Below are 22,542 nucleotides of genomic sequence, written 5' to 3'. Positions count from 1 at the left end.
GGCATTGGAGGGGAGGAAAAGCACAAAATAGCCAAAGTAAATTATAAAATGCACCAAGGTTTTTGTTTTCTGATCCCAGCTGGCTTGGAGAGGGCCACAGGAGCAGGGAAGTGGCTGAATGACAAACTGCACCCACTTGGGGATGACACAAAATCCTGTCCCCTGCTCTGAGCCAAGAAACAATTCAGTTCTCATCTGCAAAGGAAGATAATTTCTTTGGAAAACAAATATATCCTCCTTCCCCACCCCTCTGAGACTTATTTATTAAAGCCTTGCAAGAGCCCATTCTGAGCACAACATCTGGAAGCTGCAGAAATAAGACCAAAGCATTCAGGGAATAGAACTGAGAATTTACTTTTTCTTAACAGGAAAGCTCACTGCCCAGGTAGGGCTGGACAGAGATTCTCCAAAATCACAGCAATGCAAGAACCATACTCCTGAAAGCACAGGGAGAGCCTGGAGAGCTTCACAGCTGCTCCATGGGAAGTGAACACAGCCCATGATTTTACACCAGATAAAAAAGGTGGAAAACCAGCAACAAGAGCTGACCCACAACTCCACCACCTCCCTGTTTAATTTCACCTGTTTATCAAGGCACTGCTGTGAATAAATGAGTTTGGTGGGAAAGACTGGAGATCAGGACAGGAGAGTCCAAGTAAACCACGTGCAATTAATTTTAGGGGTTTTTTAAGCAATCCCTTTGAAGTTGATTACTCCCAAGCTCCTGCTGCTTGGAGAGTTTATAGAAGCTGTTATAACCTTCAACCTCCTGGCAGATGGGAGCAAATGAGCAATTACAGAGGTGCTGCAGATGGGAAAAGGAAAAATCAGATCATTAAGCATTCCGTGGGTGCCAATCCATGTGATTTTGTGGGCACGTGATGGCCCAACTGCTCCACAGCTCTGTGAGCAATTGGCATTCAGGTCTGGGACTCTGGGAGCAGCCACAGGCTGTGCCTTTCCCCAGCTGACAGAGGCAGAGCTCTGAACCCTGCACAAACACGATTTAAGCACGATGAGCACACCCAGGACGGTCCCTCCCTGCAGGAATCCCAGCAGAGCCTCCCAGAGCAGTGAGGCTGCAGCTCTCCCCAGGCATCTGCAAACACAGAGCCCCAGGCCCCACAGGAGCTCCAGCCTTGTCCCAGGAGCTTTGCTCTACAACAGCAAATAAACTCACTGATTTATTTTTAGGGCTTGTTTTCTGTTTGTTCAAACAACCTAACTAGGGCTGACCTGGATAAGACTCAAATTAGATACCCAAACATGAATTATCATCATCTTTTCCAAGCAGGAGCCCACCTTCCTTACCTTATTCCTCTGGCCTTTCCAAAGGAGCAGCACAAGTAAAACACCAAGTCAAAGGTGCAGTTTTACCTTTAAGGATAAAGAGTTTTGCTGCTTCTCTGTTATTTTACCTCCTCAATTTCAGAATTTCTGCTGGTTAGAGTGACTTTGAGATATGTACCAGTCTCTTTTCTCAGCTTGGTGCTTGAAGAAGGAGTCAAAGCTCTTCAGTTCTCACTTTTAAGGTTGTTTATTGTATCTTATCTATAAAATATTTCTTCTTGTCTAGCTGAGGTTTGCTCAGCAAGACAGTTTAAGGCACTTTGCTTGCTTTCAGGGTGGTATTATGTATTTATACTAAAATCTACAATATACAATGTTTACAATTACTTTTAATACTCATCACTCATGTTAGACAGTGAGCTTCTACTCTAATCTAAAATTGCCAACATCACAGCAGAAAATGGAGGCTAAGAAGAAGAAGAAGGAGAAAGGCTGGACATGCTCAGATTCTTCTATTTTGTTTTTTGAGCTTCTATTCTAAAATCTTTAAAATTTATTTTTTCACTTTGTGATAAACTCACTATCATTCTACTTAAATTGTTGTGGCTTGTAATTTTTCATATAAAGGTTGGTAATTGGTTTTTTAAAGGGCTAAATCAAAGGCATAGGGATCTTGGGCTTTGTGTTAAGGTCTCTGAGCTCTTTGGGTTGGGTCTTGAGCTTTCTAGGGCAGCTAGAGGAATTTTTGGGGTTCTCACACCTGAATATTGCCCTGGAAGCAAATCTAGGTTTTGAAAGATGTTGGGAATCCAGAAGCCTGACTCTGGAATTCAGCTTTCCTTCTGGTTTATCTGCACATGGCAATGGATGCTCCACTCATGCACACACACCCAGCACAGGACACTTCCCTGAGCACCTGCAGGAGCAATCCCAAGCTCTGAAACCCCCCATGCATCAGTCTGAGCCCCAAAAAGGGATATCACACAGAGAAACTGCACCCCACTGTGCACTGAGGTACAGACATTTATCTGCACACACAAAAGCCATAACACAGGTCACCAAACAGCCTCCAGAATGCCCCCAGCCAGTCCAGGCTGGCCATGAAGTGGAAAACTGCAAAGGCCACAAGGATTAACCTCAGAGCTGCCAACTTTCTGCCTCTCCAAAGCCTAAAGACAGACTGGCCTGGTGTACAAAGGGATTACTTTGAAGAGCAGGAACTGGAGGAAGGATATTTCAAGTATTCAGAGGTTGCAGTTTTGGTTTTTTTTCCATGACACACAGCAGATTGAGCCCCTTTTGTACCATTTTGATACTTCCCTGCTGCAGAAATCCTGCTTCCTCAGCTGTTACTGGGCACTGACAGACTGCACAGCAAGCCTGATTCTTCCATTTAAACCCAGAGAAGCAGCATTTTTCAAGTTCCTTTCATATCTCTGCTTAATTTGCTGGAACTTCAGAGCAAGATGAGGATGAGGGATGGGATCCTTTTAGCAGCACATATTCTTCAGGACCTGTCTTGCTAGAGGAGAGGAAAGCACAGCCCTGATGTACCTCCAGCAAGCACTTGGAAATGGAGCAGGAATTTCAGGGATGCTGCCTGACTGCATCAGGGGGAGAGAAAGAAAAGAGAGAAAAAAACTCCTTGCTCTTGTCTCGTGTAAGTGGCAATGAGGAAATGGTGAGAAGCCAGTGCAGAAGGGCCCAGCCTGTGCCAGACAGCTCCATCCAGGGCTGCCAGACACCAGGCTGGATGGAGACAGGGATCTTGGCCAGCCACCAGCAGAGCCCAGCACCCAGAGCCCCCCTGCCAGGGGAGGCAAAGACACCCCCAAACCTCCACACAAACCCTCAGCAGCCCCTCCATGAACACTGACCATGGCACTGCACCCAGCCAGCCCAGGGGCTCACCTGGGCACCCTCTGCCTGCTGGAGTGAAGAGTCAGCCCCCTCAGAATAACTGGATGGCAGGATGGTTTCAAGCAAATTCCCCACACACATCCAACCCAGGAGGCAGCAGCAAAAATCCATTTCCATTCTGAGATAACACCATCCTGCTGGAACCCCAAACAACTCCTCCTGGTGATGGTTTGTGTTTCTCTTCCCCCTAAGTGCCCCAGAGGCATTTCAGAGCTCCAGAGGGTGACCTGCCCATGCCCACACTGTGGCTCACCAAAGCTCTGAGGCTTTCAGCCATTCCCTCAGCCCCATCAATTCCCTACCGGTCCCTTCTCTGAACCCTTCAGAGCTGCCAGAGGCTCCAGGAGCACCCTGGAGAGGCTGGAGCTGCCCTTCCAAACCTCTCCTAGCCAAGGGCACAATGAACAATGGCTTTAGCAACAGTTTTGTTCCATAATTTACTTCAGAACAAGCATTTTCTCAGGCTGTTTTCTGAGCACTTCAGGAAAAAACACAACCCTGCATCCAATTTTTCTACATCTCAAGCTGCCAGCTCCGTGTCCTATGAATTTTAAGCACCGTGAGGCAGACACTCCAAATGAAGGGGATACCTGTGCCCCATTATAAACCACTGGAAACAACATTAAACATTGCCATGAATAACCTATTTGCAAAACTGGTGCAGCTCTGAAGCTCACTGCATGATTTCAAAGCCAAGTGTGTTTCTGTTGACACACAGAGACACACCAGGATGGCAAAAATTTGCCATTTTTCACAATAGGTGAAAATCTCACCATTTGTGAGAGGACTTGAAAGCAAAGACTGAGAAAGGAACTAAAGGGCAGATGTAAAGAAGACAAGAAGGAATGAGTGTGGAGTAAAAACAGCGCAAAGAAACTGAGAAATCTCAAGGATTGGATGTGTTAGAAAGGGAAAAGAGACTTGCAGACTGGCAGACACAGCCAGGTGGGGAAAAAAAAAAAAAAAAAAAAAAAAAAAGGGAAAATATATTGTGTATTACCTAGATAGAAATGGAGGAGTGGAGAAGTTCTCAAGATATTTCTTTTATGCTCCAGCAGAAGGAACTGGTCATGACAGCACTTGGGCTCCAGAGACCCCTGATCCCTCCTGGTGCCCCTCACCAGACTCAGTCCATGTTAAGTCTTGAACCCAGCAAAGGAGCTGAAAAACATTTACTGTGTCCCAATTTATGTGAGGAACATCAGGAGCCCAGGAAACTCCCATGGGATTTTCTTTCATCCCTTCTGTAATCTCTACATTGAGTGTCTTTAGGATCCCACAGGGGAAAGCACTGCTCTGTGTTTCTGGCTGTGTTTTCCAAGTGTTCTCTGGAGCTGCCTCCTTCAGGCAGCAAATTCCTCCCCTCTCCTCCCTCACACCCTGAGTTCACATTGTCTGCCTGCCTCTGGTCAGGTTTAATACTTTAAGAAAGTAACTGCCCTCATGTTTCCAGTTCCCTCCCTGTATTTGAGGTTCAGTGATCAATCTTAGGAGCCCACCAGCTCCATCCCAAGTTCTGCAGCTCTGCAGTGGCAGTTTTAAACAACATCCATTCACACACTCCTCCTCCTGATAGGGGTAAAAAGTCTCCTATCATCAGTTACCTGTCTTAGGTGAGGAATAAGAATTAATCTTCCTTAACTGCTGGAACTGATTCCAAAGCACCTGCACCATAAAACCTCAGAGTGTCCCCAGGAGGTTCTGTTACTGCCCAAGACTGAACCCCAGGGTTTCATAACCACAGTACAGGAAAAGGAGCTGCAGCCTGGGAAGGGAGCTGTCAGCCCATGGGAGCAAATTGTCCATGTCAAGGACAGCACTTTGTCATTGGAGCAGCATTTCCACCTCAAATTTCAGCTTTTCATTCTTCAGATGTTGCATTACACACTGGAAGTTGGGCTATGAGGTGTCAATTCTCCCACTGGCCCACCAGGCAGCCCCCTCCACCCCTTGGAGCCAAACCTTGGTCCTGACCCAGGGGCCATCACCTTTATTAGGCCCTAAAACCCCCACTAAGCTTTGATATTTTCTGTGCAGTCTCCCCTGTTTTCTCTCCTGTGTTTCTCTCCGCCTTTGTGGACCATGGAGCAGAAGATGACATTGCACAAGGGATCTCAGCTCTTCTCCACAGCAGCAGTTCTGAAAACAGAAACCCGTGCTGCAAAACCTTCCCATGCTGCCACTTGACCTTGGGAGATCTAAACACAGCCCCAAAAGGCAGAGGTGCTATTTCCACCCTCCTTTCCTTGCAGCACATTCCTCAGTCATTACCACTGTTACATTACCACATTACACTGATGAGAATTTAAATGCTCATTAATTCTGTCAGCTTGTCAATTTTTCCTTAACAAATTCAAGCAAGGGAAAGAACAGTGGCTTCATGACTCCTCTCAGGAAAAAAAGTTGATGAGAATTTCACAGGAGACAAGAAAGAAATTTCTTTTACCTGCAGTGACCTTCTTGCCAAGCACCACACCTGCACCATGCAGTGCAGAAGTGAAAGTTTCTCAGAGCTAAGATGGCAAAATCCAATTAAGGAGGAGGCATTGAGCATCTAAGTAACAGGGTAAGCACCAAACCCTGTCTGTTACCAATTAGTATGAGAAAAGGACAGAATTAAGAAGCAGCTGCCCTCAACCAAGATGGGATGACAAGGGCTTTGCTTTAAGGCTCCTCTCCATGTTAGAGTAACAAACCAAACAGAAAAACAAATCAACCCCCAAAACCTGCTGGTGTTTTCATTAATCATTTCTGACTCCACACATGAGCATACTGCAGATTCAGCTTCTGCACCCTGCCAGCTCGGCCAGCACTTCACTGCTGGCTCTGGAATTAAACTGCTGTGTCACCAGCCATGGAGCAGCAGCACCAATCCCTGGGCCTGCTGAAGGCAGCCAGAGCTCCCCAGACAACCTGGGCAGGAATATCAGATCTCACAGCACAGCACTAACTTGTCTTAAAGTGTTTTACATGGGTACATCAGGCCATCAATCCCAAAGCTGATTCCTCTTTTAGCAGGCTGGAGCGGGGGAAGCAGCACAGGGTTTGTTCCCAGGCAAGAGCTCCTCACCTCCCAGCCACACTTGCAGGCTAAAAGCACCAACAGGCAGAAAAGGAACATGATCTTCTCAAGTTCTCAAAATCTGTTGCAAGTTTTTCCTTATGGTGTGTTGGGAGCTTTGCATCATTTCTTTTCTGCCCTGATTGCTCAGAACACAAAGGGGCAAAACCCTCCCAAGTAATGCTGCCACACTGAGCTCAGCTTCCAAACAGAAGCTCCTGGAGATGCATGTGAGTTTCCACCACATCCCACCTGCTCCTTGCTTGCCCCCCCTGTACCTGTGCATCCCTTCCAGGCACTGCATGCAGCTCTGCCATCCTGCCTGTGCCAGGGCTTTGGCAGGACAAACAAATTCCTTGTGCCTTCCTGCAGAACAGATCAGTGTCTGGGCAGAGACAGGAGGAAGGATTGACAGTTTTTACTCAAAGTTGCCTGAGTGAGCTGGAGCTGCAGCCAAACCTCACAGCCACAGCAAATCCTCCATGGTTTATTCTCCCTGCAATCCCAGAGTCAAACCCAGAGTGCAGAGAGCAAATGTGATCTCCTGAGAGCAGAACAATGGAGATCTGCCTCTCAGGGACTCCCCCAGCCTCTTCACCCCTGGGTAAAGGCATTGAAGAGCAAGATAAAGCCAGGCTTTAAGGAGCTCAGCAGCAGCCCATGAGTGACCAGCTGCCTGTTTTTCCCTCTCTAAGAGCCTGGAGTGTGAGCACCCTGCACGTGGCACAGGCTGCAGCAGCACAGACAGACACAGGAGACAACAGCAATGTTCATCAGACACAGAGATCCCATAACAAAAAGGGCAGAATTTGCTTCTCCTACACTGCTGCTTTTATCTTCCCTTTCCAGAGGGCCAGAGCTGGAAACAAAGGAAAGGCAGAAAGGACAAGTTGCTGAAATAAGCCACTTCACCGAAATGAAATGGTCTGAGCCATATCTGTAGAGTCAGCAAGAAAAAACTGTGTGCAAAAAAACCCAGCTACTTGACACACCAAGTGCTGAGGTGAGATAATAAGTTTGAGAAGAAAATTAAACGGAAAGAAGAGAAATTACAAGATGCCCTGATGAAATATCTAAAAATATGCTTTGACAGCAGCTCCTCAGGAGAGGTTGAAATGCTCAGGGTGGGATGTGCAGGGACAGGAGTAAAGATCCTGTGGGTCCCTTCCAGCTCAGGATACTCTGTGATTCTAAACAGCTCAACACATTCTTCTCCCAAAGCCTTAAGGATTCCCAGATAGTTCTGTAATTATTATTTACTCCCTAGAAATTTTAGTTTTCAAACATCTTTGCTGAGACAACCACAGCAAACCAGAGAAGGGGTGGGCTGTGCGTGGGAGGGCTAAAGGTCAGGACAATTATTTATGGAAGGTTTATGCCTTTGTTGCAGGGCTCGATGTGTCATTACTCTTGCAACTCCACCTCAGAGGTATTAATTTCCTAAACCCAAATCCCCTTTCCTTCCCTCAAACTCCACAAGGTTTCTATCTAAAATTAAGTTAGCATTTAACAAAAGCAAAGCACTGTAATTTTAGAACCATATCACTTCAAGTTGTTTTATTTTTATGCTGATAGGAGAAAGAAAACCTTTAGCTCCTATGAGCCTTTTGTCATGACAAACCACAACGATAATTACTGGGAAGCTGCTCTTGCTAAAACCTGTCACTGGGAAGCCAGACAAACATTCCCAAAATAACAACTAAATAATTGATATTACTGGAGTCACAGAACACAATGCCTTGAACAAATACCCACCAGCCAGCCCCTGTCACTGTCACCTCTCCCTGCCTGTGTGACCTGCATGGCTCCTGCTCTGAGAGCAAGGTAGGAGGATATTCATGTAATTATTATCCAAAGGCCATCAACAGTCTGTGCACAGACCCACAAAGACATTCTCAGTCTGACTGTGCTTTAACCACAGGATGATTTTAAGTACCTAATCTAATCTCTTGAAATTCCCTTGTTAGTAGAAATGGGCAATCTAAGAATTTATTTTGCCCTTCCAAAGGCAGAGGTTCAGAGTAATTCTGAATCTTTACATGGTTAAGAGCAATTTTGTCTTTTTCCCAGTCTTAATTATATTCTCACTTCGAAAAATCTTTATCTAACCACAATTTAGATGATTATTTAATGACCAGAACAGCATTCTGTACCTTCCCAGGGAAAACACAGTGCTCACACCATCCCTGTGCCAGCCTGGAACCCCTGAACAAGCATCTCAGTCTGTGGCACAGAAAGTGTTTCAGAGAAGGAAGAAACATCCCATTTATTTAAATATCCCATTTATCCACTCTGCCCTTAATCCTCTTCAAGTCCTCCCCAATCAGGATGCAGAAATGAGCAGAGTGATGGCTAATGGCCCATGGCTCCTTGCTGAATGGGTGATGAGCATCCAGAGACCCCAAAGCCAACACAGCAGCAGAGCAGCTTTGCAGAGAAGGACAGCACAGGACCAACACAGTGACCCTGCTCCTCCTTACCTGGGATCCTGCACCCCTGCAGGTGGGAGCTTGCAAATTAAGTAGTAGAATAAAAAGAAACAAAAAACAAACAAAAAAAAATAGTTTGGCAAAAATTACAGCAATGTTAGAGAAGGAAGGAAGGGAAGGAGCAAAATGTGCTGCCAGCAGTACAGGAGTGCACATATTTAGCATGACACAGGCTCTGGTAGAGGCAGAGATATCAGCTGGGAACAAATAACAAAGCACAAATGCTCTCTATCAGTGGATGAGAAGCCTCCTGAGATACTGAGATAAAACAGAAGCTCCCCTCTGCTGTTCTGCTTTGTGTCTCCACAGGACAGAGCTTGTCTCAGAAATGAAATCCTGAAACCAGCCCAGGTGAGGGGCTGTGAAAGGGAGCAGGATGAAGGCACCTGTGAGACACTGGAGGAACCAGCCCTGGCTGTGTCAGCCCCAGTGACTGCTCAGGAGGAGCTGGCACAAAGGAGCTCCAGCCTTCCCTGCAGCCACGGCTCCCCTGAAGCACGCGCTGGCCCAACGACAGAAATGTGATATTTCTGTGCTCTTAAACAGACAGACTGCGTGCAAATTAGGGGGTTTATTTTCCTAAGAGCTGTATTTCAAAGCACTCCTTTAAAGCAGGGTTTCAAAAACACAGGGATGGAGACAACGAAGGCGGCGCTCGCTTGAGACAAAGGGCGACTCGATTCTGTCTCAACAGAAAACTCTCCAAGTAACAAAGGATTCCAAAGAAAATGCCAGCAGTAATTTATTTCTAAAGCTCGCTGGGGTTTCAGATGGAATTCTAACAGAGTGCTCAGCACACACCCTGTCCTTGTGTCTGCAAAAACACACCCTTCCTGTAAGGTAAGGCTGTCAAAGTGTATGGGTACCTGGGGGTTTGGACGATTATAAAGATGAGAACATTCTCCATTAGAGGACATAATTCCTCTTACTGCTCAAACTTTGAAGAGCTTTGAAATACTGTGAGCCATTTCCTAATATAAGAATCCATAAGGGAAAAAAATCCAAAGTGTAGGCCAAGAGAAAGAAACGTCATCTTTGGTGGCCTGGTCACCTCCTGGTATTAAACCATTATGAGAGGCCTCAAGAGGTCACAAACACTCATGTTCCTTCTGCAGAAGTTCTGCACAAACCCCCACAGCAGGCTAAGTCTGTGTCATTCCTCAGTGTCTCCTCCCACAAATGCTGCCTGCAGAGCACTGCTGGTGTCCCAGGATCTGTTACCCTGAGGGATCTGCCCCAGCCCAGGGACAGCTCTTGGATCTGGGATGCACCAGCACAGAATCCTAGAGTGCTTTGGATTGGGAGGGACCTCAGAGCCCATCCTGTCCCATATCATGCCATGGGCAGGGGCTCCTTGCCCAGCCAGGCTGCCCAGAGGCCCTGCAGCTCTGCCAGGATACCCAGAGCCCTGTCAGGATGCCCAGAGCCCGTGCAGCCCTGCTGGGATGCCCAGAGCCCTGTGCAGCCCATCCAGGATGCCCAGGGACCTGTCAGGATGCCCAGAGCCCCTGCAGCTCTGCCAGGATGCCCAGAGCCCATGGAACCCCTCCAGGATGCCCAGAGTCCCAGGACAATGCCCAGGACAATGCCCTACCTGGCCCCTCCGCCGCCCAGCACCAGCGCGATGGCGTTGCCCGTCAGGACCCGGGCCAGGCGCGAGAAGTCGGAGTGACGGTCTGGAACCTTCTGGAACACACGTTCATACATCTCCACCTGCAGAGGAGAGCCAGGCACGGTCACTGCATGGAGAAGACAATGCTGAGAGGGGACCTCAGCCCTGTGTGTCCCTGTGTGCAGGGACCAGGCTCTGCTCTGTGGAGCCCAGCAACGGCACCAGAGGAAGAGGCAGGAGGTGATGCCCAGGAGTTCCACCAGCACAGCAGTAAGAATTTCTTTCCTGTGCAGTCACCAAGCACTGGACAGAGACCAGAGAGGCTCTGAGATCTCCCTCACTAGAGATTCTCCAAGCCTGTCTGGACACCATCCCAGTGACTGCTCCAGGGACCCTGTTGAGCAGGGAGGTGGGACTGAAGGAGCTCCAGTGATCCTTTCCAGCCTGAAGCTGTCAGTGATTCTGTTACAGCTCTTCTTCAAAGGAACAGAGGGCTGTGAAACACCCAAACAGTTCTCGTGGCCTCTCTGAGTCTTCTACAGCTGCTGGGGGTACTACAGAATTTCCTATAGAGCTTCTTTGTTACAGACATGTTTTATGAAAAATCCTTTCCTTAGGATTTTTCCTCCTGAGAAGCTGACAGGCCTCAGGAACAAAATGTAAACAATGATTATCTGCTGCTGTGGAATGCAACAGGTGCATCTGGGATTGGTCTCATGTGGATGTTTCTAATTAATGGCTAATCACAGTCAGCTGGCTCACACTTGCTGGTCAGTCACAGGATTTTGTTATCATTCCATTCTTCTTCTTAGCCAGCCTTCTGATGAAATCCTTCCTTCTATTATTTTAGTGTAGTTTTAATATATAGTTTACTTTTAATATAATATATATATATCATAAAATAACAAATCAAGCCTTCTGAAACATGGAGTCACATTCTTGTCTCTTCCCTGGGACCCTGTGAACACCATCACATTTCATCTCTTCCTTGACAAGGATTTAAAGTTCTTGGGAAGCATCCCAGACTGCCCCTGCCTCATGTTTAGCACAGCTTTGGGAAGCACAAGGATGCTCTCAACAAGAAGGACTCTCCTATGGCCTGTACACACCTTTCACTGGGACTCTGAAACAGTGATTACTCTTTCAGAATATCAAAAAGCCAAATCTGCATCCATAAAGAAAACCTGCCCCCCTTATCTCTGTTCCCTAAATCCAACTGAGGCCAAACAGATTTAAAGAGTGTGGTCTCATATTTCAGTGGGACTCCTCTAAGAAAGATCCTTTGATAATAATAGAATGGGTTTGTTAATAACAGAATGGGGTTTCCTTCCTTACAGGTCTCCAAAATCAGTTTTTACAATTATGGAGATGATAGCTCAAATTATAACGAGAGCCAGAATGAGACTGCTGACTATGGCAGGCCAAGACTTTGTAATTATCTTTGTAATTACCTTAGAAAAAAGATTACCTTGATTGGGCTTTGCAAAATTCAGAGGATTTGCAGAATGCATTGTTAAATCTGTGTGTGTAAGAACATGGTGGACTATGATTATCCCAGATGCCCTTTGACACACAGATTACAGGTGAGAGACAGCAGGGGACCAGGCACCAAAGCAGGAATGTCTTACCAGCTTGGGCAGGCTCCTTTTGGAGAAGACTCTGCGTGGGCAGTGGATGTGCAGGTGGGCAGAGCACCAGCTCCTCATGTTGAGCCACTCGACGGTGCGGGACGGGAGGGGCCCGTCCTCCTTGTGCAGCAGCACCAGCTGCTTCTGGGCCCTCACTGCCGTGTTCTCCAGCATCCTCTCCAGCTGCAGGGACACCCAAGGAAAGGACAGTGAGTCCTGGCTGCTCCATTCTCAGGGTGAAATACATCCACACACACCCCACACCCCTATTCCCGCCTGAATCCCGCTCTGCAGTCACGGCCCCCAGACATGACTGATTTACACAACAACACTGTTAACCCTGGCCTTACACAGCACACAGAGGCCTAAAATCAGCCCAGGATTCAAACCTGAACGTTTTTCACTTAAACCAGGCCATTAAAAGCACAGCATAGGCAGGAGCTGTTCCTGCAATGGGAGATGCTGCCCGAGTCAGACTCGAGCCCACAAATATTCAGTGGTTTTTTCTTTCCCTTCCCATCAGTCCACTTTCTTTCCTCTTTGCATTTCTGATTTTGATTTTTTTGTTGTTGTTGTTTTAGGCAACTGCTGGCAGCTTGTTCTGTCTGTGCTTCCTGCCTCCCACATCCATGCAAGAAGAGCCCACACAACAGGACACACACGAAAGCTGCACGTGGGACCAGCCCAGGCTCTCTGCAGGTCAGACTCAGCTCTTCACCATCCTAAAAAAACCCACCTGTGATCCCTTTTTACAATTTCTTGAAGAATTTTTGTCTGGTCAGAAGACTTTGGTAAGAAAATATAAAATCATAAAAATAGATAGTAAGGGGAAAAAAATTACAGCTTAAGATCTGTAATAAAATATAATAAATAATTCATGCACTGCGATTTAGATCTACTTTTTCCTAAGCACACACCATGAATTTCATCCAGGCAGAAAAGAATTTCTCCCTCTGTGTGGAAGCCCAAAGAAATTCTGGGCAGAAACACAGAGCTTCAAAGCAATTTTTGATTTACCATTGGCCAAAATTACTCTTTTGAGGAAAAGAACTTTGCTGGAAGTACTCCCACATAAAACGTGCCATCTCAGAGGATTCTCATGCAATTCTTTTGCTATTCCTAACAGGAATGTCTCAAGAATATTTCATTATTTATGCCTCACTGGGTGTTAAACCCAGGAAGATCCATGATTGTGAATCAAGCTGCTTTGAGCTGGGTTGCTCCCAGTGCCAGGAGGGGAAGGAGCAGCTCCCAACCTCTCCCACAGTGGGCTCCTGGTCCCCCAGCCCCACGATGAGGATGCAGTCAGCCTGGCGGATGCAGCGCTGGGTCCAGGGGGTCAGGGTGCTGTCAGCCTGGTACAGCACAATCCTGTGGATGTCCTCTTGCTGGCCCAGCCAGCTGGTCAGTCTGTACTCGTGGATGCTGGGGACACACAAGGAAAATAGAGGATTCAATATCACAGCTCCCAAGAGAAGAGAGGGAATCTTGCACAGGGAGAGAGCGACATTTCCTGCTCAGCCAGGATCTGCTCCCAGCTCCTGCTGGCTCTGTTTGTCCAGGATTTACACCATTAGACAAAGACCAAGGCAGGAGGATACAGTAATGTCTCACTTCCACAGCATCCCTAAGCAGGAACACACTCAGAGAAATTCAGCTTTTCCAATTTCACAAGCGAGAAACTAACTGTGGGAAAAACCCAGCCACACCTGCACAAATACTCCTGAAACATTATTGTCTCCAACACCAGGAGCAGAAGGCCCGGTGTATGTTAGAAGACAGGATTTTGTTCCCAAGCTCTGTGCATTTCTAAGAAAAGCCCAGTGTCTCTGCATTTCCCTGAGCAGTGCTGAGGGCAGGTACCTGTCGAGAGCAGCAGAGCCCAGGCGCTGTTTGATGTTGTCACTGGTGAGCAGCAGGGCAGGACCTGGGGGAACAAGGAAATTCACCTGTAAACACCTCAACCTGAGCTCCTGGAGAAAACTGCCCAGAGCAGCTGTGGCTGCCCCATCCCTGGAAGTGTCCAAGACCAGGCTGGACAGGGCTTGGAGCAACCTGGGATAGTGGAACGTGTCCCTGCCCATGGCAGGGGGTGGAATGGGATGGAATTTAATGTCCCTTCCAACCCAAACCATTCTTTGACTCCAAGAACTCAATTCCAAAAGTTTGCTTTGAAGGTAGTGATGGATCAGTGCATTGATCAGAGCTGGCACAAAGTCTTCACAAAAATTCTCACACTTTTCTAGGAATACATCTTCCAATTCTCCCTATTCCCAGAGCTCTGTTACTGCATTAGTCACAACCTGCAAGCTCTGTTATCCCATTCCTCAGGGTCACATAGGATCACATGGAATGGTTTGAGTTGGAAAGGACCTTAAAGTTCATTCCATTCCTTGTGCAGGACACTTTTCAGAGGCCCAGGCTGCTCCAAGCCCTGTCCAACCTGGTTCTGGTGACAGCTCCTACTGCAGCTGCATCTTCACCAGCTCAGCATTCAGAACAGCACAGACCTTTCCAGCCACAGGAAGGCCAGGATCCTGCTTCCAAAGAGAAAAGCTGTTCCTCCACCTTTCAAAATACAGAACTTGTTCATCCTGCATTGAACCATCTCCCCTGGTGAATGCTCAAGCTCTCTGCAGCATTACTACTCCTTATCCAACATGCCAACAGGAACCCCAAAAACATTCCCAAATCTGAAGGGCACAGTCAGACTCCAATACAGACACAGACACATCTGGCAACAGCCTTAGATCTGAGATGAATTTGGTGTACATAAAGCTTCTTGCAGGCACTTTAGTTTAATTTTCTTATTAGCAATTCTAATGCAGCAGCAATTCGTGCCATATGTGGTAGAAGTTGCAGAGTGACTGCAGCTAAATTAAAAAAATGCAAAGAAAAGAAAACTTAAGGGAATAACTGCACACCTAGAGAAAATATTACCTGTCTCTTGCTGAGAGAGAAATTCACATTTACAAAACACGACAGAGCAGTTGCTTTTATTCATGTTTTCATTGGGCAATCCCTCACTGTTTCATTAACAACAAAACTGAAATTTATGTACTAAATAACAAAACACTTCATTATGTGAGGAGTCTCAAGGCAAGGTTATAATGTGTTCAGTAAAAATCAAGGAACTTTGAACAACCAACATGGGAGAAGGTCACAAATTCACATCTCTGTGTTCAAAAAGCAAAACCCCCAGGTACAGATCTGGAACTGGGTGTCCTGACCTTCAGGGCCAACTCATCTCCCCTGTCCAAGGTTACAAATGTAAGATGTGGCTGGAGCTGTGTGTTCTATCCCCATCTGTCAGAGCTGGGGCAGTTCTCTGCTGTCCATGGGGCAGTTGTTTCTTTATCTCTCCCACAGCCAACCCTCCCTCCAGGAGATCTCTGCTGTCCATGGCCACTGAGTGTCCCTGCAGGGCTGATCCAACCCCAGCATCCCATGGGGAGATGCTGCGCCCAGGGGAGGAGCCAAGCATTCCTGCCTGGATCCAATCTGAGCCTGGCACAGCACAGCAGCCTTTGCCCCCTGCATTGCCAGAGGAGCAGCTTTCTGCTGCCCTGCATGGCCAGAGGGAGCCCAGGCCCATCTGCAGCAGCCCTGGAGCTGCAGAGGAAAACTCCCCCCTTGTGCAGGATCCCTGCTGCAGCAGAGCCACAGCTGGGGCTGCAGGAGGGCTGAGCCCCCCTGGGATGGGGCTGGGACACCGCCCTGACACACAGGGGACAGGGCATGGTCTGACTCAGTGGATTTTTTTTTTGTTGTTTTGTATTACTGCATTTGTATTTAAATTTTCCTATTAAAGAACTGTTATTCCTACTCCCATATCTTTGTCTGAGAGCTCCTTAATTTCAAAATTATAACAATTCAGAGGGAGGGGGTTTACATTTTCCATTTCAAGGGAGGCTCCTGCCTTCCTTAGCAGACACCTGGCTTTTCAAACCAAGACATCCCCCTTAGTCCTCAAATCCTGCTGCAAAGGCTTCACTCTGCTTTAATTGACTTTACTCTTAGAGTTGAAGAAGTTCCCAGGTGCCATTTTCCATCTTGTACTTTCCAATACCCAAATAACATTTGCTCTTCGCTACACTGATTATCAAAGAAGAGCAAACAAAAATGGACAAAAATATCCCATAAGCAGACACCAAAAGATAAAGCTGGTGAGAAAGCAGAGAGAGAGGACGATGATTCAAGAATAGAATTTGACTTCCCCATCCTCCCATGAAAGTTCTGGAAGTTGGTTCCTATGAAAGCAAGAAGTCCCAGAGCAGATCTGGGCTTAGCCTGCCCTTCCCTCCTCCCTCTGGAGCTCCTTGAGCCATCCCATAGCAGGGAACAGCCCCAGTGCTGGGGGAAGGGGTTGTCACCACATCTTAAACCCTGGCAGATTCTTTTATCTGACTCACTGTTCACCTGGTGTCAGCTTTGAAATGGCACAAGAGATAAGAGAGGTGTCCCAGAGGGAATACTGATGGCACTGCACAGGACAGAACTGCAAGGGTTCTGTCTGTTCTCCCATTCCCAAAGTGTCACTGTTCACCTGGTGTCAGCTTTGAAATGGCACAAGGGATAAGAGAGGTGTCCCAGAGGGAATACTGATGGCACTGCCCAGGACAGAACTGCAAGGGACAGAGTGCAGGGCAATTTGCAAGCATTCAGCAGCACAGTGATCATCAGCGTTCATTAATGTGTCAGAGTTCTCAGTTAAATGGAAAAGACAGGTGGATTAAAATTGTATTCCAGGACATGTGGCTTACAAAGCTTTCTGGCACTCGTGGAAGTTTAGCAGGCAAAGACAAACAGCCTGGGATGCCAAGTGAGCTGAGGAATGCAATAAAAATGCCAAGTAAGAGAGCCAACACCAAGGGAACAGCGTGGGCACCTCTGCCTGTTGCCCCCCTGCCCTGGGCACTGAGATCCAACAGCACCAGTCCCCGGTGATGCTCTGGGACCCAGGCTCCAGGGGGACACCACTGAATCCAGGGACACCATCAAAGCCAGAAACCTGCAGCCAGAACAGCTTTCATCCTCAGGGAGAGGCAGAGTTTGTAGAGCTGGGCTGGATCTTTGTGCTCCTTCAGCCAGAGGCACCTTGGCTGTGGACATCATCAGAATGAGCCTTGGAGAGACTTAAAAATCATATCCAGACCTTGCTTGTGATGTGGAAAGCAGCAGTTCACAGAACAGGACACAAACAAGGATGCCCAGACAGAGCCTGGCTGTGCCAGCTCAGGAGGAGCCTGCCCAGCACCCCATCCCTCCACGTGCCAGGGACACGGGACAGAGATTCCCAGACCTTCACTCATCCCCAGCACGGAACACGGTGATGCTTCCAACAGAACCAACTTGTTTTGTCTCAGAAATACCAACCATCTGCTCTGCACTCCCAGTCTCTAGCAGGCTCCCAATTAATCAGCCATTAAAACCCCTCCATTAATGATACCAAGAACACCAACATATGTGAGCTCAGAAAACAGAACCAACAAAAAGTGTTATCTCAACTAAACTGCTGCGAGCATCCAAGTAATGAAAAAATATCACCCCATGCTGGAGGTTCAAGGCCAGGTTGGACAGGGCTTGGAACAAGCTGGGATAGTGGAAGGTGCCCATGGCAGTGGGTGAGATGGGCTTTAGGTCCCTTCCAACATAAACCATTCCATGATTCTGTGATGATTCAAATCCACAGCCCTTGAACACCTGCAGGCAGGAGTGACCAGCCCAACGTGTCAGTGCATCCTCAAAGGGCTCTGTCACAGTCACACACCTCTAAGCATCCCCTCTCCAAACCTGGCACCAGCCTCATGGGCAGCTTCCAGCTGGAGCTGGCATCAGGGACACATCCCTGCACTCCTCAGTGTTCTATTAATGGGATCAGAACAGCTCAAAGTGAAGAACAGGAGAGGTGATGTGAGGTAACATGAAATATTCCTCCAAGCCCTGTGTGTGTCTCTGACAGCAGCCAGCAGCAGATTGCTGGGGAGGAGAATCAGAGCAGGAAAAGCTGAGTGCCATTCCCTGAGCCTCCAGCTATCCACAGCCTTCTCAGCCTTTTGGATTTCTCAAGCCTGAGGTGGTGACTTTCAGTAGCCTGGGGGATTTTTCAGTCAGCCAAGAGCTCACAGGGATCCTGAAGCCCAGGTTTTCTGTGCTTCAGGTGAGAGAACTGCCTCACCCCAGGCCCAGGGATTGTGGTTTCTGGGAAAACTTCCTGGAGCATCTAAAGCTGTACTCCAGGGCCATCTGTTTTTCAGTACAAAACTAAGAGTTACATGAAACAGGAGGGAAGGGAAGGACAAGCTGGCAGATGCCAGAGGTCTGGTTCATTTTATCTGCTAACAAAGAAGGGCACTGAAGAGCAGGGCTGCAGCAAAGCTTCCAACCTCCTGCCCCAGAGAGAGGGGAAAAAAACCATCACACAAGACATAAAACCTCTCTTTCTTGCCAGTGAGCAGGAGACTCACTTTGGTCATTTTTCCACAAAACACCAAGGGATGCAGAAGCAGGAGTACAGGTGTCCTAGCTCTAAGTCTAATAAAACATGGACCAAGAGTGGCCTGGAGAAATGAGTGGCCCAGAGGGCAGAGTGATTTCTGAGGCTCAGAAATGGTTTCAAATCCACCTCACCAGAAAAACACACCCACATCAAAAGACAAGGCCAGTACAATACACACTGTGGAAAAATTTCAGCAGAGCAAATTTACTTGCTTGGACTCCATTAAAAGAAAATTTACTTTTGGCCTAATAAAAGTCTACAAAATTATGTGGCAAAGTCACATAACTGATAAATGAGTTGGATGTCAGAGGATCTTGTCCAGCAAAAAAATACTAAGTGGTGCCAGGGTTCAGGCACCACAGTGAACATTTCACATTTAAATCTAATCTGTGTGTAAAGACAGACAGAACTGTAATTAAAAACTCCAATAAATTATTAGCAAAGATTTTTCAGTGAGCTGTCCAATACATTATACATTTTTAGAACTGAAAAGAAGGAAAATTTAAAGGGCAGAAAGGAATGAGAGAGACACACATGTTGGATTTGAATCCCTCCCTGCTTTAGTTTGAAATTCTATGAGATCAGAGGGCTCCCACATAGAACCAGAATTTGCACAGCCATGTGGTGTCTTTTAGCTGGTCTCAGGAAAGGAACAAAAAATAGTCAGGCAAATACTTTTGAAAAATCTGAATACTGCAGAAGAACTTCTTATCAAAAGATGCTCTCAGCTCTACCAAGATTAAGAGGAAAATAATAAAAATAGACATCATGAACACTGACCAGAATTCATCAGCATGATGAACTGCACAGCATCAAAACCTGCCCCCCTTCTTGGCACTCCAGTTCAGAGCTGGAAAATTCTGCTCCTGCTTTCTGCAAGTTGGATATTGCACAGCCTCCCTTCTTGGAGACCCAGAGCCCCAGATGGGCTGGCACACTGGAGCCAGGGACAGCAGGGCTGCAGCTCCAGGGTAACTGTGCCCAGCAGGACATTGGGGTCTCTGTGCCCTGCAGGACCCTGGGATCACTGTGCCCTGCAGGACCTGGGGGTCTCTGTGCCCTGCAGGACTTTGGGGTGTCTGTGCCCTGCAGGACATTGGGGTCACTGTGCCCTGCAGGACATTGGGGTCTCTGTGCCCTGCAGGACATTGGGGTCACTGTGCCCTGCAGGACCTGAGGGTCTTCGAGCCTTGCAGGACCTCGAGGTCTCTGTGCCCTGCAGGACATTGGGGTCTCTGTGCCCTGCAGGACCCTGGGATCACTGTGCCCTGCAGGACATTGGGGTCTCTGTGCCCTGCAGGACCCTGGGATCACTGTGCCCTGCAGGACTTTGGGGTCTCTGAGCCCTGCAGGACATTGGGGTCTCTGTGCCCTGCAGGACCCTGGGATCACTGTGCCCTGCAGGACCTCAGGGTCTCTGTGCCCTGCAGGACCTGGGGGTCTCTGTGCCCTGCAGGACCTTTTGCTCCGCCCACAGAGCCCAGAGCATTTTTCTTTCTATCTCTTTCTCAAGGTGAAGGCAGGTCCAGCTGCCACAGCCAGGTCCCAAATAAACCTTCCATCCCACAGCTTGTGCCATCAGCAGAGCTGCCCCAGCCCTGGCCCAGCACAGGGAGGAGCTGGAGCTGCTGCAGAGATCCAGAGGAGGCTCCAGGGGGATCAGAGGATGGAGCAGCTCTGCTGGGAGGAGAGGCTGGGACAGCTGGGATTGTGCACCTGGAGAGGAGAAACTTTGGGGGGGCCTCAGTGTGGCCTTGCAGGGCCTGAAGGTACAGGAAAGATGGAGAGAGACTGTCCAAGGGCTGGAGGGACAGGACCCAGGGAATGGCTCCCACTGCCAGAGGGCAGGGATGGATGGGACATTGGGAATTGGGAATTGTTCCCTGTGAGGGTGGGCAGGCCCTGGCACAGGGTGCCCAGAGCAGCTGTGGCTGCCCCTGGATCCCTGGCAGTGCCCAAGGCCAGGCTGGGCAGAGCTGGGAGCACCTGGGACAGTGGGAGGTGTCCCTGCCATGGCAGGGGTGGCACTGGGTGGGATTTAAGGTCTCTTCCAACCTGGACCATTCTGTGATTGGAAGCTCCATGGAAGCACAAACATCCCTTAGCATTTAACTGGGACACAATCCCACTGTCTGGAAACAATATGTGAATTATCATAAATCACAGAAACACCAAATGTCAAAGGAACCAGCACAAATTGTCTGGGGAAAGCTGTAGGTGGTCCCACACACTGGTGCTCCCTGGGTGCAGAATGAACCCCTGAGGGAGAGCAGGCTGCTCCCCTGAGCTGGTCCCATTACAAATCAAATCATTAAAAAAAAAGAAATTTGAAAAAAAAAATTAAACCCAAAAAAGGAATTAAGCACTGAAACCACTTAGTCCTGTCTCATTACAGGCAAAAATAGATTTTTTTTTTCTGGAGGAAGAAAGATTCTGAGTACATTTTCAGTTTTTGTGGACAGTAAATATTCACTATCAAACTGAGATTTTCTAGTTGTCATTACTTTTATATCTCTTTAATAATACAGAAGTAGCTAAAAATTATCAAGACAAACTCCAAAATCCTGTTGAACAGATTCATCTGCAACCAGCTCCAACTCCAAGCACTGTCCACAGCCTTCTCATGCCAATTCCAGGAAAAGGAAAACCATTTCTTAAATGTTATACTGTGTTACAACCCAGCCTGCATTCCCAGCAGGACTGGGGTCAGGTTCCTGCAGCTGATGACTCTTGCAATGGTCTCAGTGCTGCTCCCTGCATCCTCCTCATTCCTTCTATCCTCCTCTCCAACCTGCAGCAGGGGAATTCAAGGCATCACTGCAATATCCTACTAAATTCATATTAACAGGAAGGGGAAGGAATTTTCTGTAATCAATATATTAATTTGCAAAAGAAAGCTAAAACCAGCTGTTCTCCCCACATATTAAGGCTGCTCTCCACTGCTCTGGAACAGATTTGAAGCCCAGAGCAATGAAATTATACAGATCAAATGTTAAGTATGGATTAAATGTTAAGTCAAGTATTGTAATCAGATGCTGCCATTTAATTTACAATTAGAAAAAAGGTTGGTTCAAGGAAAAAAAAAAAAAAACCAAACAAAAAAAAAAAAAAAAACCCAAAAAAACCCACAAAAAACGTGAATAGCAGCAAATGTTCAAAGCAATTTTCCAAACTGAGAGTTCCTTTCAGAGAAGATTTTCAATTAACCTTTGTCAAGCACATTAACAGCTGTCATTTCCATAAAGCCAGGGCAGGTCTGATCCCAGCTTACACACAAACCCCAGGAGAGCCCAGCTGGGAGCTCAGGGAAGGGCCCAGGGAAGGGCTCAGGGAAGGGCTCAGGTGGCAGCAGCTGCTCAGCAAGGCCCCAGTGCAAACCCTTCCACATGCAATCATGGAATGTTTGGGCTGGAAAGGACCTTAAAACTCATCCCATCGCATCCTTTCCATGGCAGGGACACCTTCCACCATCCCAGGCTGCTCCAAGCCCTGTCCAGCCTGGCCTTGGGCACTGCCAGGGATCCAGGGGCAGCCACAGCTGCTCTGGGCAACAGTTTCCTCATGCCAAATATGCAGGTGAATAAAAAAACAACCTGAAAACAAATCAAAATTTCACTCCACTACTCAGTTCATTTTCTGTTATAGGAAATCAGAAGAAAAAAAAATCATTCCAAAACCCATCCCCTCCCCTGAAAGCCAAGCAACACCTGCGCGTGGCTCCCAGCACTTTGTGAGGAACACCCAAACAACCCCAGCCAGAGGGCAGAGGGGAAATACAAAGTTAATACATACATGGAAATACAAGTTTAAAAAAAAAAAGAGGAAAAAAAAGAAAACCTTGCTTTTGCTAAATAAAGAAGGAAAACCTGCAGGCTGCCCCCAGCCCAGGCCAGGCCTGCAGAGCCTGAGGGGGCTCGGGCCGGGTGCAGGGCCTGGTGCAGGGCCCGGGCGCTCCTGTGCCAGCGGTGTTTGGGACCAGATGGCTCCTGTGTTTGCCCACAACACTTTCCTCTTCCCACTGCAGCCGTCTGCTCCCTTTTGGC

At 47.8% G+C, this 22,542-nt stretch overlaps 1 protein-coding gene across 2 annotated transcripts in view; it reads right to left on the bottom strand.

Moving 5' to 3' along the window:
- Positions 1-22,542, bottom strand: part of PNPLA7 (patatin like phospholipase domain containing 7) — a 136,390-nt gene that overhangs the window by 38,769 nt on the left and 75,079 nt on the right. For both annotated transcript variants that reach the window (XM_058038390.1, XM_058038391.1), the window contains exons 22-25: positions 13,864-13,927; positions 13,257-13,425; positions 12,001-12,183; positions 10,355-10,473 (exon numbers count right to left, since the gene is read on the bottom strand). In XM_058038390.1, the coding sequence (XP_057894373.1) occupies positions 10,355-10,473; positions 12,001-12,183; positions 13,257-13,425; positions 13,864-13,927 (535 nt within the window). The remainder of the gene's footprint in view (positions 1-10,354; positions 10,474-12,000; positions 12,184-13,256; positions 13,426-13,863; positions 13,928-22,542) is intronic.

Source organism: Melospiza georgiana, chromosome 20 (genome assembly GCF_028018845.1).
Source record: "Melospiza georgiana isolate bMelGeo1 chromosome 20, bMelGeo1.pri, whole genome shotgun sequence".
NCBI classification, from domain to species: domain Eukaryota; kingdom Metazoa; phylum Chordata; class Aves; order Passeriformes; family Passerellidae; genus Melospiza; species Melospiza georgiana.
The sequence above is the reverse complement of the archived record's forward strand: the minus strand, read 5'-3'. Positions and strand labels throughout refer to the sequence as shown.